We start from the raw sequence: 14,380 nt of genomic DNA, 5'->3' as shown, positions 1-14,380 counted from the left end.
TGAAATAGAGATCGAGAAAGAGGAGAGAGAAGCCAGGCCGAGCATGCCAGCTGGCGGGATGGAGGGTCTCCTGGCGTGGGAGATGTAGGGGCCGCAACCTGGGCGGAGCTGGGTGGGCAGAGGGAAGCGGGGCCTTGGCGGGGGTGAGGGGCATGGGAGGGGCCGGCATTCTGCTGCTGCTGCTGGCTGGGGCGGGGGCGGGGGCGGCCTGGAGACCCCCGAAGGGGAAGTGTCCTCTGAGCTGCTCCTGCTCCAAAGACAGTGCCCTGTGTGAGGGCTCCCCGGACCTGCCCGAGAGCTTCTCCCCAACCCTGCTGTCACTGTGAGTGTCAGGCCCTTTGGGGGCCTGAGGGTGGGGAAGGGAGTCCTGGGACCCCAGGGGTTCGGGGCAGGGTGCCAGGGTCCCCAAGGAAACAGGGGCCCTTCAGGATCTTGGGCGGTGGGCAGCAAAGGATGTTGGGATGCCCGAAAGGGGGCTGCCAGGATTTGGGAGGCCGTGGAGGGGGAATTCCAAAGGGCAGGGGCAGCCCTTGGGGCCCAGGAGGAGGGCAGCTGGGGGTGGAATGAGTGCTGCCGGGATCCTTGCCAAGCGAGGGGCACATGCCTGTCTCCTGGGTTGTAGGGGAAAAACACCAGGGCCAGGGTGGCATGCCAGAGTCCCCCAGATGGGAGACGGCTCTGGGACGGGGCTGGAGCGCTGGAGCGGTTTCCTCCTCACCCACCATTGCCCACGTCCCCAGCTCCCTCGTCAGGACTGGAGTCACCCAGCTGAAGGCCGGCAGCTTCCTGAGGGTGCCAACGCTGCACCTGCTGTGAGTGGGGCCCAGATGAGCTGACGGCCAGCTCCAGAGAGGGGGTCCATGACCGTGCGCGGGAGGGTGTTCACACACGTGTGTATGTGCATGTCTATGAAAGCGTCTGTGTCCATGCCCATCCCCACATCACATGCATGTGTGTGTGTGACCATGCCCGTGTGGGCCAAGGGTGGGGGCCGAGGTTAAAATGTCAGATAGGAGCAGCAACTCTGGAAACATTCCTTTCTTGCTCCCGTGACAGCCTCTTCACATCCAACTCCTTCTCGGTGATTGAGGACGATGCATTTGCGGGACTGTCCCACCTGCAGTACCTGTGAGTGAGGCCAGGGGATGGGAGCAGGAGGGGAGCCTGGGAGAGGAAGCAAGGGCCCCTCTGTGGCCCCCAGAGTAGGGGAGATAGGGCCTTGTTGCCTGGGGAGGAAGTGTCTGGACAAGGGTCCCTCTTGGAGGGGCAAGAGGCCTGGCCTCTTGGGTGGGTTCAGGGCACCTGCTCAGCTGTGTAATCTCAGCCCGCTCGCCTCACCTCTTCATGCTTCAAGATCCACAAAGGGCCTGGATCACCCGAGACTGTTTCTGGCCCTACCTGACTTATGGGAGCCCAGGGAGCATGCAAAGAGGCTGGAGACAGGAAATGTTTCAAATTAACGGGAAACAACTCTGACTTGGGTGGTGGTGGTGGTGATGATGGTGATGGTGGTACTGACTGTGGTGGTGGTGGTGACAGTATGACAATGCTGGCATTGGTGCTGATGTTGGTGGTGATGATAATGGTGGTGGCGGTGGTGATCCTGTTGCTGCTGCTCACGGGGAAGTGCTGGCGTTATTGAGGACGATGGAGTGGGGATGATGTTGAGAAAAATGGCAGACCCGACTGTAATGGTGCTGTTGGTGATGCTGCTGATGAAGTTTGAAGGGTTGGTGTTAGTGATAATTAGCATGTGGATATTGGTAATGATGGTATTGGTGTTGCTATCGGTGATGGCTGTGGGTAGAATGTTGGTGTTGGTGTAATGGCAATGTTGATGGCACTGGGTTTGGTGGTGATGGTGGAGGTGCTGGTATGTCTAAAAATTGTGGCAGTAGGGGTGCTGGTGGTGGGTGAAGATGTGAGTGCTGGGCATCATGGTGATGCTGTTGGTGTTGGCAATGCTGGTGCTAACGTTGATGCTTTTAACAATGGTGCCAGTGTTGGTGATGATGGTGGCAGTCATCTTGGCATTGATCATGAAGGCTGTGTTGTTGGTGATGCTTATCAGTGTTGTTGGTGTGAGGTTTGGTAGTGACAGTGTTAGTGTTGGCATTGCTGTTCATGTTGATGATGGTTGGTTGGTTGTGATGGTGTTGGTGACGATGGTGGCAGTGTTGGTGACAATGGCGGCATGGTATGGTATTGGTGATAACAGCAATTATTGGTACTGGGGCTGACAACAGTGGTAGAGGCCTGGGTGTTGGTTACTGCAGATGATGGTGGAGGTATTGGTGGTGATATTGGTGCCAGTGCTGGTGTTGGTGGTCATGGTGGCAGTGGTGGTGATGGTGGTGACAGTGTTCATTATGAGGCTGGCAATGACCATAAGGTCAGGGTCTTGGCTCCAGGGACTGTAAGCTGGGACCTTGGTGAGGAGAGGTTTCAGGGGAGCCTTCCTCTGGGATCATGCCAGGTGTTGGGGGAGAATTCAACAAGTTCCAGCGGCCTGTGGCTTCCATAGGGTGAGCTCCCCCAACCACTGTGGAGCCACAGCAGGGAACTGAGGGCCTCCGCCTCGCCCCACCTTCCCTCCACAGCTTCATCGAGGACAATGAGATCGGCACCATCTCTAAGAACGCTCTCAGAGGACTTCGTTCACTCACACACCTGTGCGTGCCTCCAAGGCCCCACTCCTCCACCACCCCAGCTCCCCCTGACATGCATCCCACACCCCAACACCCAGGGACGCAGGGTACCCTGGTGGCGCTGATGGCTCCTCCTCCTCCTCTCCCTCCACCAGAAGCCTGGCCAATAACCACCTTGAGACCCTCCCCAGATTCCTGTTCCGAGGCCTGGAGACCCTGACTCATGTGTGAGGCTCAAGGAGGCTGGGCGGGGGGGAGTGGGAATGTCTGGGTATGGCTGGTTCTTACATCTTTTTCACGCCGCCTGTGGGGCCCCGTCCGGAACCCTTGCCTGGGGAGGGGGCGGGAAGCGTGGCTCCAGGGGTGGAAGCCGGGTGGCAGCCCCTCTGGCCTCTTGCCCCAGGGACCTCCGCGGGAACCCGTTCCAGTGTGACTGCCGTGTCCTCTGGCTGCTGCAGTGGATGCCCGCCGTGAACGCCAGCGTGGGGACGGGGGCCTGCGCCGGGCCCGCCGCCCTGACCCACATGCAGCTCCGCCACCTGGACCCCACGGCGTTCAAGTGCAGAGCCATAGGTGGGGGCTTTCCCGGCCGGGGGGGCGGGCAGCAGGGTTCCCAGCAGGAGGTGGGAGACCAGGGGGAACGGCTGCCGGGGCTGAGGGCTCCCCACCCTCCCTGCTCTGCCGTTTCCTGGCTGTGAGACCCTGGGCAAGCAGCAGCGTCTCCCTGAGCCTCAGTGTCCTCACCTGTGGAACGAGGGTAATACACCGTGACACAGGATTGCTGTGAGACTCAGTGACGTGTCCACCCCGGCACTGGCGCGGGGCCTGGGACGGGAGGCCCTCATAAATGCTCCCTCTCCTTGTTGTTATTAATACAAAACTGACCGGTTCTAAAATCCTTCCTCTGACCGTTTTGCTTTTCCATAAATATACTTTGGTGCCTTTATGGGTACTGGGCAAAGCAGAGAGCACGGCAGTGATGAAGGCAGCCCTGGTCTCGCCCTTTCAGAACCCACCGTCCAGAGGAAGGCGGAGAGTGACGCCCAGAGTGACCAGGACTGGGATGGGGGAGGCACAGAGTGTCAGGGCCAGACGGGGGAATTGTTATTATTATTAAGTTATAATAATAATCTAATAACATTATTATCCATTAATAATTAGTAATATTATTACTCATATCAACATTATTAATAATAATTAATGGTAAGTGTGAGACATGCTTTCGGTCCGTGGGACTCATAGAACAAGGGAATTTAACGTGCGGTCCCTCTTTATTCAGTTACTCAACAAACATTCACTGAGGTCCGCTCTGTGCCCAGCCCCGTGAAAGGTGATGGGCATACTGTGGCGACCAGCCTTGGGCTCTGGCCTCACAGTTCTGGGGGGTGGGGAGACAGATATTAAATAAAACCTTGCACAAATAAATGGATGCTATACATTGTGATAAACACAGGGAATGAGGAGGGAGATTAAGGCGGGGGAGTCCTACCTTATATGGGTGACATTAATCTGGACTTAGCAAGTGAAGTACAGAGAGAAGGGCACACTAGAGAGAGGGGACTGCATGTGCAAAGGCCCTGAGGTAGCATAGAGCTTGTCCTGTTTGGGGATGAAAGGAAGGCAGGTCTGGCTTGTGGGAGCAAGTGAAGGGAAGGACACAGATGTGGTCGAAGGCACAGGGCCTCACCGTGCAGGACTCTGAAAGCCACGAAGAGGAGAGTGGACTTTACCCCGAGGGCTGTGGGAAGCCGTGGAGGGTTTTGAGCAGAGGGTGATGATTTGACGGACATTTTTAAAAGATCCCCCTTTGGGTGGGCATCCTTGGTGGCTTGGTTCATTGCCTCAAGCCTGGCACCTAGCAACAGGCCTGGCACGTAGAGCGAAGTGTTATAACGTGGAGTCTACTGCTTGGCTCCACATCACCTCACTGGGCAACCTCAGGCATCGCTACCATAAGACCTAAGTTGCTGTAACAAAGAGGCTCAAAGTATCATAAATTAAAGAAGACAGAGGTGAGCTGTCCAGGCGGGTGGGTAAGCCCCTGGGCGTGGTCCTGGTTCTTGTGGCTGAAGCCGAGTTGTAGCACGTCCATCTGCCAGCTCGTGGGGAGAAGGAGAGGAGACTGAGGCCAGGACGAGCCGTCCTCACACCAGCAAGGCGAGCTTACACCCATCACTCTGTTCTCGTTCCACCAGGAACGTGGTCTGGCAGTGGCCACACCTAACTCTGGGGGTTGGGGGGGAGCCGGATAATGTGGCCTCTGGCTGGACAGCTTTGTGCCCACTGCAATCCTACTTCACAGAAAGTGGGAAGGATGGATGGGGCTGGCCAACTGGCTGCCTGTGCCACTTAGAGTAGTTTCCTCTTCTGCAAAGTGGATATAATAACCTTGTAAATACCTTACAGGGATCTTGTGAAGTTAAATGAATTAATAAATATGCTGTTTCTAAGCAATTATTTGATGATGCCACGCAGCTTAGAAAATAAAGTCTTACCATGTTGTTGTGAGTTAATACATCTATAGATAAAAGATTCCACTATATGCTCCTATGGGGGGAACAACACGATGGTACTCATTCCAGAGATGTGCAAACTGAGGCTCGGCGATAAGGACCCTTGGGGTCCCCCGGGGCCTGCCTGACTCTTTCCTGCACCCCCAGAGCTGTCCTGGTTCCAGACGGTCGGGGAGTCGGCGCTGGGCGTGGAGCCTTTCTCCTACCAGGGGGAACCCCACATCGTCCTGGCACAGCCCTTTGCCGGCCGCTGCCTGATCCTCACCTGGGACTACAGCCTGCAGCGCTTCCGGCCCGAGGAGGAGCTGTCTGGTGAGCCCCCTTCTTTCCTCCTGCCTGCCCGGGGGGCCTGCCCTGCCAGCTGGCCTGACCTGCCCTCCTGCTCCCCGGCTCCCCCCAGCGCCCTCGGTGGTGTCCTGCAAGCCGCTGGTGCTGGGCCCGCGCCTCTTCGTGCTGGCCGCGCGCCTGTGGGGAGGCTCGCAGCTCTGGGCCCGGCCTGGCCCCGGCCTCCGCCTGGCCCCCACGCAGGCCCTGGCCCCGCAGCGCCTGCTGCGGCCCAATGATGCCGAGGTCCTGTGGCTGGACGGGCAGCCCTGCTTCGTGGTGGCCGACGCCTCCAAGGCGGGCAGCACCACCCTGCTGTGCCAGGACGGGCCCGGCTTTTACCCGCGCCAGAGCCTGCACGCCTGGCACCGGGACACGGACGCCGAGGCCCTCGAGCTGGACGGCCGGCCGCACCTGCTGCTGGCCTCCGCCTCGCAGCGGCCCGTGCTCTTCCACTGGTTTGGCGGCCGCTTCGAGAGGCGCACGGACATCCCCGAGGCCGAGGACGTCTACGCCACACGCCACTTCCAGGCTGGGGGGGACGTGTTCCTGTGCCTGACGCGCTACATCGGGGACTCCATGGTGAGGCTGGGCACGTCAGGTAGGGCAGACAGGCAGCGGGGCCGCAGGCCAGGCCCGACCCACAGCTGACTCCCGCTCAGGGCTGGCTTTTCAGCGTGACCACCCACTGTGGGCTGCTCTTTCAGCACCCACCCCACCTTGCACACTGGCCTCTGAACTCTGACCTCACCTCACAGGCTGGACTGACCCTCGACCTCTGACCCCACCTAATGTGCTGATCTTTGAACTCTGACCCCACCTCAACACTGATTGCAAGACTGTGACCCCTCAAGGCTGGATGACCCTAAACCATTCCCCATCCCCTACACCGACACTGGCCCCAAGATACGGATTCTACCCCTAAACTCTGGCTCTGTAACTGACACACTCCGGGACTTACACTTAACCACGAACACCACGCTCCAAACCCCCAAGGCTGACGGCTCACCTCCTCAGGCACTCTCTTTCCGGAGTGAGGTATAGCCAGGGGCAGGGCTCTGCACCTAGAAGGCAGGTGTTCACAGGTGTCTGTGTGGGGGACAGACTGTGGGCGCAGGAGCGGAGTAGAGAGACCAGGGAGGAGGCTGCTGCGAGGGTCCAGAAGGGAGGTGACGGCGGCAGGGCCGGAGCGCGGCCAGGGGAGATGGAAGAGATCTAGACATCATAGGTAAACCTGGCAGATCCCACTGCTGACATTCTACGTGGGGTGTGAGGGAGAGAGGGGCCAAGGATGAGCATCCGGGCAGTGACGTTTGTGAAGATGAGAAAGGTGTGGGAGTGTGGGGACCTACAGGCCTCTGTTCCCAAGCTGTCCCAAGTGCCCCAGAGCCTAGAAGACTCCTGGCAGGCCTGGCCCCCTGCACCCCAGGTCCTATCCAGCAGCCATACTTTGCAGGTCATGCGCTGGGATGGTTCCATGTTCCGCCTGCTGCAGCAACTTCCCTCACGTGGTGCCCACGTGTTTCAGCCACTGCTCATCGCCAGGGACCAGCTGGCCATCCTGGGCAGCGACTTCGCCTTCAGCCAGGTCTTCCGCCTGGAGCCTGACAAGGGGCTCCTGGAGCCGCTGCAGGAGCTGGGGCCCCCGGCCTTGGTGGCCCCCCGTGCCTTCACCCACATCACCATGGCCGGCAGACGCTTCCTCTTCGCTGCTTGCTTCAAGGGCCCCACACAGATCTACCAGCATCACGAGTTAGACCTCAGTGCCTGAGACGGAGACCCTGGACATGGCTGGCCAGGGGCTGGCATGCAGTCCTAGGCCTCTGGACGCCTCCTTGACTGGCCTCCTGGCCCCACTTGAGGTGATAGCTGGCCTTGTGAGATGCTGACCACAGGCCGAGCTCGAGGCAAGAGCTGCCCCTCCAGTCTTAAGCAACATCTTGGCTGGAGCTAGATGCCCCACCAAGGGTGACTTGGGGGCTCAGGCTGGGGCACTGCACGGAGCGGGATACAGAAGTCAGGGAGGCGGTAACGTACGGAGCTCCATGAGGTCTGGGAGCGCCCCCCTCAACCCACTCCCAACCCTCCTGCTCGCGCTGAAAGTACCGAGGAGGAGAGAGCTTTCTCTCCCCTCTAAACTCAATCCGGCCAATCGCTTTTAGTGCCCGCCTCCATGACGTCACCAGTCGCTGGGCGGGTTTCCCTGCCTGGCTCGCTAACTTCCTCTGCTGCTTGTGCGCATGTCTCCCGCCGAGGCGGAAGCCCTGCGTGTCGTCCCTCCTGCGCCTGCGCCTGCGCGGGGAATAGGTGGGAAAGTGAGAGTTGGCGCCGGGAGCCCCGGGTACCCCTCCGGGTGGGTGACAGAGGCGAGGACAGAAAGCGTATGATCTCAATAAAGGCGCTGTGAACCCGCCCCACCCGTTGCTGTGGGATCGTTGGGAGAGGGTGTCTCCCGAGTGGCATGGGGGGCGGGGGGTCTGGTGTCCTAGGAGCAGTATTACGAAGGGGGCAGGTTCCAGGGGTGCGTTTGGCTGCTCATGGGGAGCTACCGCGCGGTCTCTGAGGAGTGTGGGCTCATGATTTTGGGGGACCTCAGGGGATGCTCAGGGGATATAAAGGCATTAGGGGACAGGTCACAGGTTTACTGTGGGTCTCGGAGTCATGTCTCAGGGCATTGTAGGAGATACTTTGGGGGTGTTTTGAAGGGTTTTAGGCATCTTACGGAGTGGCTCATGGGAACATTTTGGAGGTTTTATTGGGTATTGGGGGGTCTCAAGGAAGTTTGAGGCTCGTTGGAGAAGCTCACACCCTGTGGCCTTCATATGTTATTAGGGGATATCATGGGGAATTATTTAAAGTCCTCATAGGGACATTTGGGTATTAGGAAGGTCTTGTGTAGTAAAGTGGGGTCTCGGGTGAGGGGGAGAGTTACGGGGTCTTCCTATTATAATCATAAGCCATCTGGGTACTCATGTCATGGGAGGTTGATCTTACACCCTAGTTTTCCTGGGGTGGTTCCAGTGAGGGTCCCAGCATTCTGTCTAGTTAGAGCTCCCTTTCACTCTCAAAAGTGGTCTCCATTTGGCTACTAGAAAGTTTTTAATTGCACATGTGGTTCCCATGGCTGTGGAAGCAGAGGGCAGACTCCATGCTGTCCACCAAGTCCTGAGGGAACAGGCTTTTCCCAGCAAAGAGATGCAGGTGCCAGCTTTTGTGCCAGCCCCAGTGCACATCAACCTTCTCCTGCCCCCCCCTCCCCCCGCCCCCCCCCATGCACACATAGGGAGTCTTGAGGATGCTTGGGCAGGAGGCAAGATCATTTTAGATAAAAAATTGAACAAAGAGACCCCAATGAGAGGTGGGATGAGGCCCTGGCAAGGCGGTCTGAGGAGAGGAGGGAGAATTCCATCCTGGAGTTCAGGCCCCTGTGCCGAGCAGGTACTTGGGGAAAGAGAGCAGCCCTCCGTGCTCTTACAGCTGATCCTCAGTAGTTAGGGGCAGAGCCTGGAAGAGATGATGGGTCAGCCTGTGAGAGCGGATCGAGTTCTTTCTCCCCAGGGCACATGCCTACACACACACACACAGACACACACACCCCCCCCACACATCCCGTGTTCCCCTCAGCCCCCTTCTGTCCCTGCCTTACCTGGAGTGATGAGAGGTGGGGTGTCTGCTTGTCGGTGGCTGGGAAAATAAGAGTGGTGGGGTCTGTGTCCACCCCCGTTTGTCGTCTCCCTCAAACCCAGAGGATTCTCGGTTGCCCTGACGTAGCTTCCTGGCTGGTTTTCCATTGTAGGTTGTATCATCCCAGGGACCAAAGCATTTCAGGGTTTGGGGCCCTCAGAGGATTATCAACTGAAGAATAAACCTGGGAAATCTTAGGGGCAGGAACTCTCCAGGGCAGAGCCTGGAGGCCTGGCCTCTTTCTGCCAGAAAGATCTAGCTCTCTCACCCTGAAAGGTGTCTGTCCAGCCTGAGGCCGGCGTGCCGCAGGGAGCTCATCTTACCTGGGCTTCTGGCGGAACCTGCATTTGCATTTCCCACCTGTTGGGGGAGGGGAATGGTCAGGGAGGGGCCCACAGCCCTGCCCCACCCGCCCCCTGCCAGCGCGTCCACTCACTCAGGAGGACGATGATGCCCATGACGCACAGAAGCCCCGCACAGATGAGCCCGCTGACCCGGAGGCTGTGCCAGTCTAGGAGAAACCCAGAGGGGGCCCTCAGTGCCAGCCTGCACCCTCCCTGTCCAGCACCCATCCACCTGACAAACAGACACGGGGCACCTGTGGCGTGCAGGGTGCTGGGGACACAGCAGTGGAGGGAACAGACACAACCCCGCCCTCCTTCCTCACATCTACTGTACACACGAGCAAGTGACAAGAGACAACTTGGGGTCAGGTGGAGAGAAGCTGTCTGAAGACAAATAGGCACGGCCAAGGGACAGGTCAGAGGGCAGCTCTTTGAGAGAGAGGGGTCAGGGAAGGCCTCTCCGAGGGGCCGCAGTTGACCAGAGACCTGAGGAGGCGAGTGAGGGAGCTGTGGGGCTACATGGCAGCAAGTGTCCCAGGCAGAGGGATGGGAAGGTACAAAGGTCCGGGGGCTGGGAGTGTGACTGCTGTGTCTGAGCAACAGCAAGGAGGCCTGTGTGGCCGGGGCAGAACCAGTGAGGGGAGCAGGGGTGAGGGCGGAGGGCTGACGGGGGCAGATCACGTGGAACCTGGAGGCCGCAGGAGGACTCGGGCCAGTGGCTCATCTCCTCCGGGCGGTTTTCTCAAGCCAACCCTTCTCCAGGCAGTTGATTTGAACCGTAACCACAGCTTCTTGTCAACTGTCCTCGCTTCCTGTGCATGTCTAACTTCCTTGCTGGAGGAGAATCTTCTCAAGGACCAGGCTGGCATGTCTTGTTCCCTAATCCACTGTGTTTACTGTTCAGTCCTAGCCCCTTCCTCCTGTGTTTCACCCACGTCAGATCCTCGCCCAACCCTGTGGGACCCTTGACATAAAATAGAGGGTCGGGGTGGGGGCGGTGAAGGGAGGGACACCAGCTCTCACCATAGTAGAAAGGACTGTTTTTATCTGCAAGGAAAGAAAAAAAGAGCATGAATCCAGGACAACAGCCAGATGCAGGGGTCCCAGGGGAGGATTAGGGGTGGGGCTGGTGGAGGAGTCCAGTCTGACTCACCTTCGGGGTCGTTGGCGTCCAGGGCAGGCAGGCCTGCTGGGGAGAAGGGGGGAAGGAGAGGAGATGGTGGTACCTCAGCAAAGCTGGTGGGCAGAGCCTGGAGCCTCAGGGACCTCCGGACAGGGTCCCCTGATGGACAGTCCCCACCTCCCGAGGGCACAGGGGTCCAGCCCCAAACTTGCTGCCTCTGCACGTCCCATCTTGGAAACGTAGTTTCCCCCTCGCAGCCCCCCACTTGCAAACCATGCCAGCATTTCGCCTCCTGAAATGGGTTTTAATCTGGGTGGCTTTTGGCCACCGTTGGCCTGTGTTTCCAGACACCTGGCTAATCCACGGCTCCCGCAGAAACAAGCAGTGTTCTCGTCAAGACAACAGAAGGTGTCAGTCCCCAGCCCTTCTCTCAGCTCCTCTCCTGATGCCGCCACATCGCATCCCGCCTGTCCTGTGCTGGCTCACCATTCCCCTCTAAAGCAAAGTACTGATTATAAACTGAATGCCCTTTATTTAAAAATGCGACCGCAAATGAGATACAGTCTCGCCCGGTGGTGGCTAAAAACGAATACAATGGAAGCAAAGGACCAGGATTAAATTCTGGCCAGAAGCAGTGGGCCGCCTCAGCTGTGGGCCTAAGCTTCTTTGTTAAGAGGAGATTAATAATTTTTAATTATATTTAAAGTACAAACACAGTGCTTACTCTGTACCAGGCGCTGTTCTAAGTGCTTTTCAAATGCTAACTCGTCTGATCCTCACAGTGACTCTACGAGTAGGCGTTGTTATTGGCCCCACTTTTACAGAGGGGGAAACTGAGGCATGAAGGGTTTCAGGAGCCTGCTACCTGACCACTGAGCTCCCAGTTTCCTCTCGTATAAAGTGGTAGGGGGGCGTTGAAGACACGCCTGCGCAGGGCCGAGCCTTCTTGACGTCCCCGGGGAGACACCGGACGCTGACTTTCTGGCTGTGTGAGCTGCTGTCTCGTCTCCCTGTGTTCCTTGAACTCACCAGTGCGACACTGCTTACCCTTAAGGAGATGCTGTCCTGATGGTCACCACCCCACAGGGAGGCAGAAAGCCCGAGAGAGACGCACGCGTGGCTTGTGGGGTCCAGGGAAGAGGAGCTGGGGGACAGCACTCACCTGCCAGGAGGACGAGCAGGCTCAGGGCCACCTCTTGCATGTCGCAGTGCCAGCCCTGGAGGGGTCTGAGGGAGGGTCCAGCTTTAGCAGGGCCACCGGGATGCCAGGCCGGTGCCTCTGGCTCCCAGTCCCCTCCTACTCTGCTCCCCACCCAGGGCACACAGCTCGCCCCGGGGCAGAAAGGCTGGCACGGAAACTCACTGGGCTGAGAGATAAGAGGAGGCGCACAGTGCAGTGGGGGCTGGGTGACAGCTCAGGCCTGATGAGGGAGCAGAGTAATAACCCACCGGACCCGGACGTGAATGGCCCCGGCAACCAAATGAGGGAGGCACCGCCCACTGTTACCCCCATCTTACAGATGGGGAAACTGAGGCTGTGAGAGGTGAAGGTGGGTGCCCAGGGTCCTCTCGCCAGGAAGCGGGGTTTAAACCAGGCCTGGCTCAGCAGCGGCTGCTCCTAAGTCAGGACTCTCAGGGTCTCCGGGTGTTTTGGGAAACGGGGTGCTGGGAGCCAGGTGGCAGGAGGCCCAGGTTGCTGGGAGTGTCTCCCGCAGACAGCTCGGAGCCTGCCCGCCTTGCCCAGACTTTGCAGACCGCGGGCTGGGGCAGGGCCGGGACCGAGTAGGCTCCTCGGGCTGCTCAGGGCAGGGTGTGGGGAGGAGGGAGCTCGAGGCTGGGGGGCGGGGGACAGCCCTGGGAGAAGGATCAGCTGGCTGCAGCCCCAGCCCCATCTTCTGTCCCAACCTGTCCCCCTGGCCCCGTTTCTGCCCCACCACTGCCCAGCACCTCCTGGCAGCCAATGCTCCCCATTGCTCAGGTGGGCCTGCCTGAAGAGCACGCCTGTCCCTTCCTGGTCTGGAATCAGTCCATCCTCCCCAGTCGTGTGTGCGCCTGCCATCAGCCCCCGGGCTCTGTGGGCCCCGCCCTCTCCCTGCCCTGCCCCATGGCCACGAGCGTATGTTGTCAGAATCTCGATAGCAAGAGCTAACACGTCCTCTGGTCCCCGCCCCCCACCCCGTGCTGGGTACTGCTGACCTTGCCGTGTGCTCACTCCCCCACCCCCCATTTCACCAACAGCAAAACACAACACCTCCCTAAGCCGGGTAAGAAGCCCATTTGACATTCCCTGCTGTGTCCCCGAGGGGACTCCTGTCCCCAGCTGGAGAGAGTGCCCCCATCTCTCTCTCCCTCTGTACCCTCCACGTAACCCCCACCCCAAGTCTCCTGCTTCCTGCACGTTCTCACAGACTCCTCCATCCCCCGTGCCCACCCTAGCTCCTGGGAGTCCTCTTAGCCTCCCTGTTAATCCCCTGTGCTGGGCTCATAATCTTAGTCTGAGCATCCATTTCTTCAGGAAGAAGGCCCGTAGCTTTGGGGAGCATTACTAAGGCGTTTAGGACCCCAAAAACTTAGGGGGAGAGCTGGAGTGGGTGTGTGCAGGAGGGCCTGGTGGTCCAGGCGCAGGTGTGTAGAAGGACTGCCCGTTGTTTAAAGCTGCCTGGTGAGGCCTCGTCACCCGGGAGGATGCGAATCCTCGCGGTAAGAGCTAGGGCTCATTGACTGTTGACCCCTGGCGGGCACAGTTCTCAGCTCTTCGCGCTTAATCACTCATTAATCTTTGCAGCTTGATGAAGCTGGCACTATGATGACCCCATCACAACCCTGTAACCCCTGCGAACTCAGCTTAATGCCGTGCGCTGTCACCCAGGACTCAGTCTCAGCTCTTAGGCCTCATTCCATGGGATCCGCCAAGCCCTCCACCCCCGCCAGTGAGGGCTCCATGGCCCCCAGCCCCCGGGGCGTCCCCCAGCATCCCCAGCGCAGGGAGACTGATGGGTGGTCTCAGTGCACCCCGGCCCCTGTGCCTTTCTGGCCTGGCTCTCCACAGTGCGGCCGCCGGGAGCTGGTGTCTGGGCGTCTGCCCTCGCCTTCCCCACTCAGGCTGCTGTTGGGAGAGACCCCTGGGCTGCTCTTGAGCTGACTGCAGTTGGCATGAAGACTTGGAGAGGAAGGCCGCCTGCAGATAAGGCTCTGCCCACCCCGCTCTGCTCCTGCCTGGCCCCGGAGGTCCCAACGCTGGTGCGAGGCCTATTTCTGCCATCCGCCCTCTGCTCTCCGCTCTCTTCCTCCAAGATGGTGGCTAGACCCTTCGGGCGTGTGCAGAATGACTCCCCTGTGTCCCTGAAATCTCCTACCAACTCCCCATTTTATAGCTTCCCCAGGAAGCCACTATCCCCTTTTCCTAGAGGTCTCCAGGACCCATGTATCCCCAATCCCTAGACACCCCGAGTCCACCCAGTCACCCACCCAACCACTCTGATACCCCCAGTCCAGCCCTGGTCCACCTGGATACCCTACCCACCAGTGACCCCCTCTTCACTCCTGTGCACCAGATACCTACAATCCAGATGCTTCTGGTCCACTCAGAACCCCCCGATCTACCCAGATCCGCCAGTCTTCCCAGACACCCCAATCCCACTTGTGGGCCTTACCCTCATACCGGCTGGCTCACCCAGCCCCCGGAGAGGAGGATGATGGGGGAGGATCACATTAGGGGAGGGGGCTGTCTCTAATCTCCTGCTC

At 59.0% G+C, this 14,380-nt stretch overlaps 2 protein-coding genes across 5 annotated transcripts; one reads left to right on the top strand and one right to left on the bottom strand.

Moving 5' to 3' along the window:
- Positions 1 to 152: 152 nt before the first annotated feature.
- Positions 153 to 7,974, top strand: LGI4 (leucine rich repeat LGI family member 4). Its single transcript, XM_004439719.3, has 9 exons — positions 153 to 322; positions 741 to 812; positions 1,057 to 1,128; positions 2,601 to 2,672; positions 2,804 to 2,875; positions 3,052 to 3,221; positions 5,309 to 5,473; positions 5,562 to 6,067; positions 6,942 to 7,974. The coding sequence occupies exons 1-9, from the start codon at positions 153 to 155 to the stop codon at positions 7,254 to 7,256; spliced, it is 1,614 nt and encodes a 537-aa protein (XP_004439776.1). The 3' UTR covers positions 7,257 to 7,974.
- Positions 7,975 to 8,789: 815 nt separating this feature from the next.
- Positions 8,790 to 12,660, bottom strand: FXYD3 (FXYD domain containing ion transport regulator 3). 4 transcript variants are annotated; one of them, XM_087422251.1, is made up of 8 exons: positions 12,584 to 12,660; positions 11,799 to 11,863; positions 10,667 to 10,702; positions 10,537 to 10,560; positions 9,606 to 9,680; positions 9,493 to 9,529; positions 9,132 to 9,169; positions 8,790 to 8,989 (listed from the first exon to the last, which is right to left on the bottom strand). In XM_087422251.1, the coding sequence occupies exons 2-8, from the start codon at positions 11,836 to 11,838 to the stop codon at positions 8,970 to 8,972; spliced, it is 270 nt and encodes an 89-aa protein (XP_087278377.1). In that variant the 5' UTR covers positions 11,839 to 11,863; positions 12,584 to 12,660; the 3' UTR covers positions 8,790 to 8,969. The 4 variants fall into 4 exon arrangements, 3 of the variants coding, with proteins under 3 accessions (XP_087278377.1, XP_014650338.1, XP_087278376.1); XM_014794852.2 differs by lacking the exon at positions 12,584 to 12,660 and having other exon boundaries at positions 10,667 to 10,699; positions 11,799 to 12,433; XR_015549592.1 differs by lacking the exons at positions 10,537 to 10,560; positions 10,667 to 10,702; positions 11,799 to 11,863; positions 12,584 to 12,660 and adding an exon at positions 10,202 to 10,530 and having other exon boundaries at positions 9,132 to 9,340.
- Positions 12,661 to 14,380: the final 1,720 nt, after the last annotated feature.

Source organism: Ceratotherium simum, chromosome 33 (genome assembly GCF_057802395.1).
Source record: "Ceratotherium simum simum isolate JZ-2026a chromosome 33, ASM5780239v1, whole genome shotgun sequence".
In the NCBI taxonomy this organism is placed as follows: Eukaryota; Metazoa; Chordata; class Mammalia; order Perissodactyla; family Rhinocerotidae; genus Ceratotherium; species Ceratotherium simum.
This window is presented reverse-complemented; position numbering and strand designations above follow the sequence as displayed.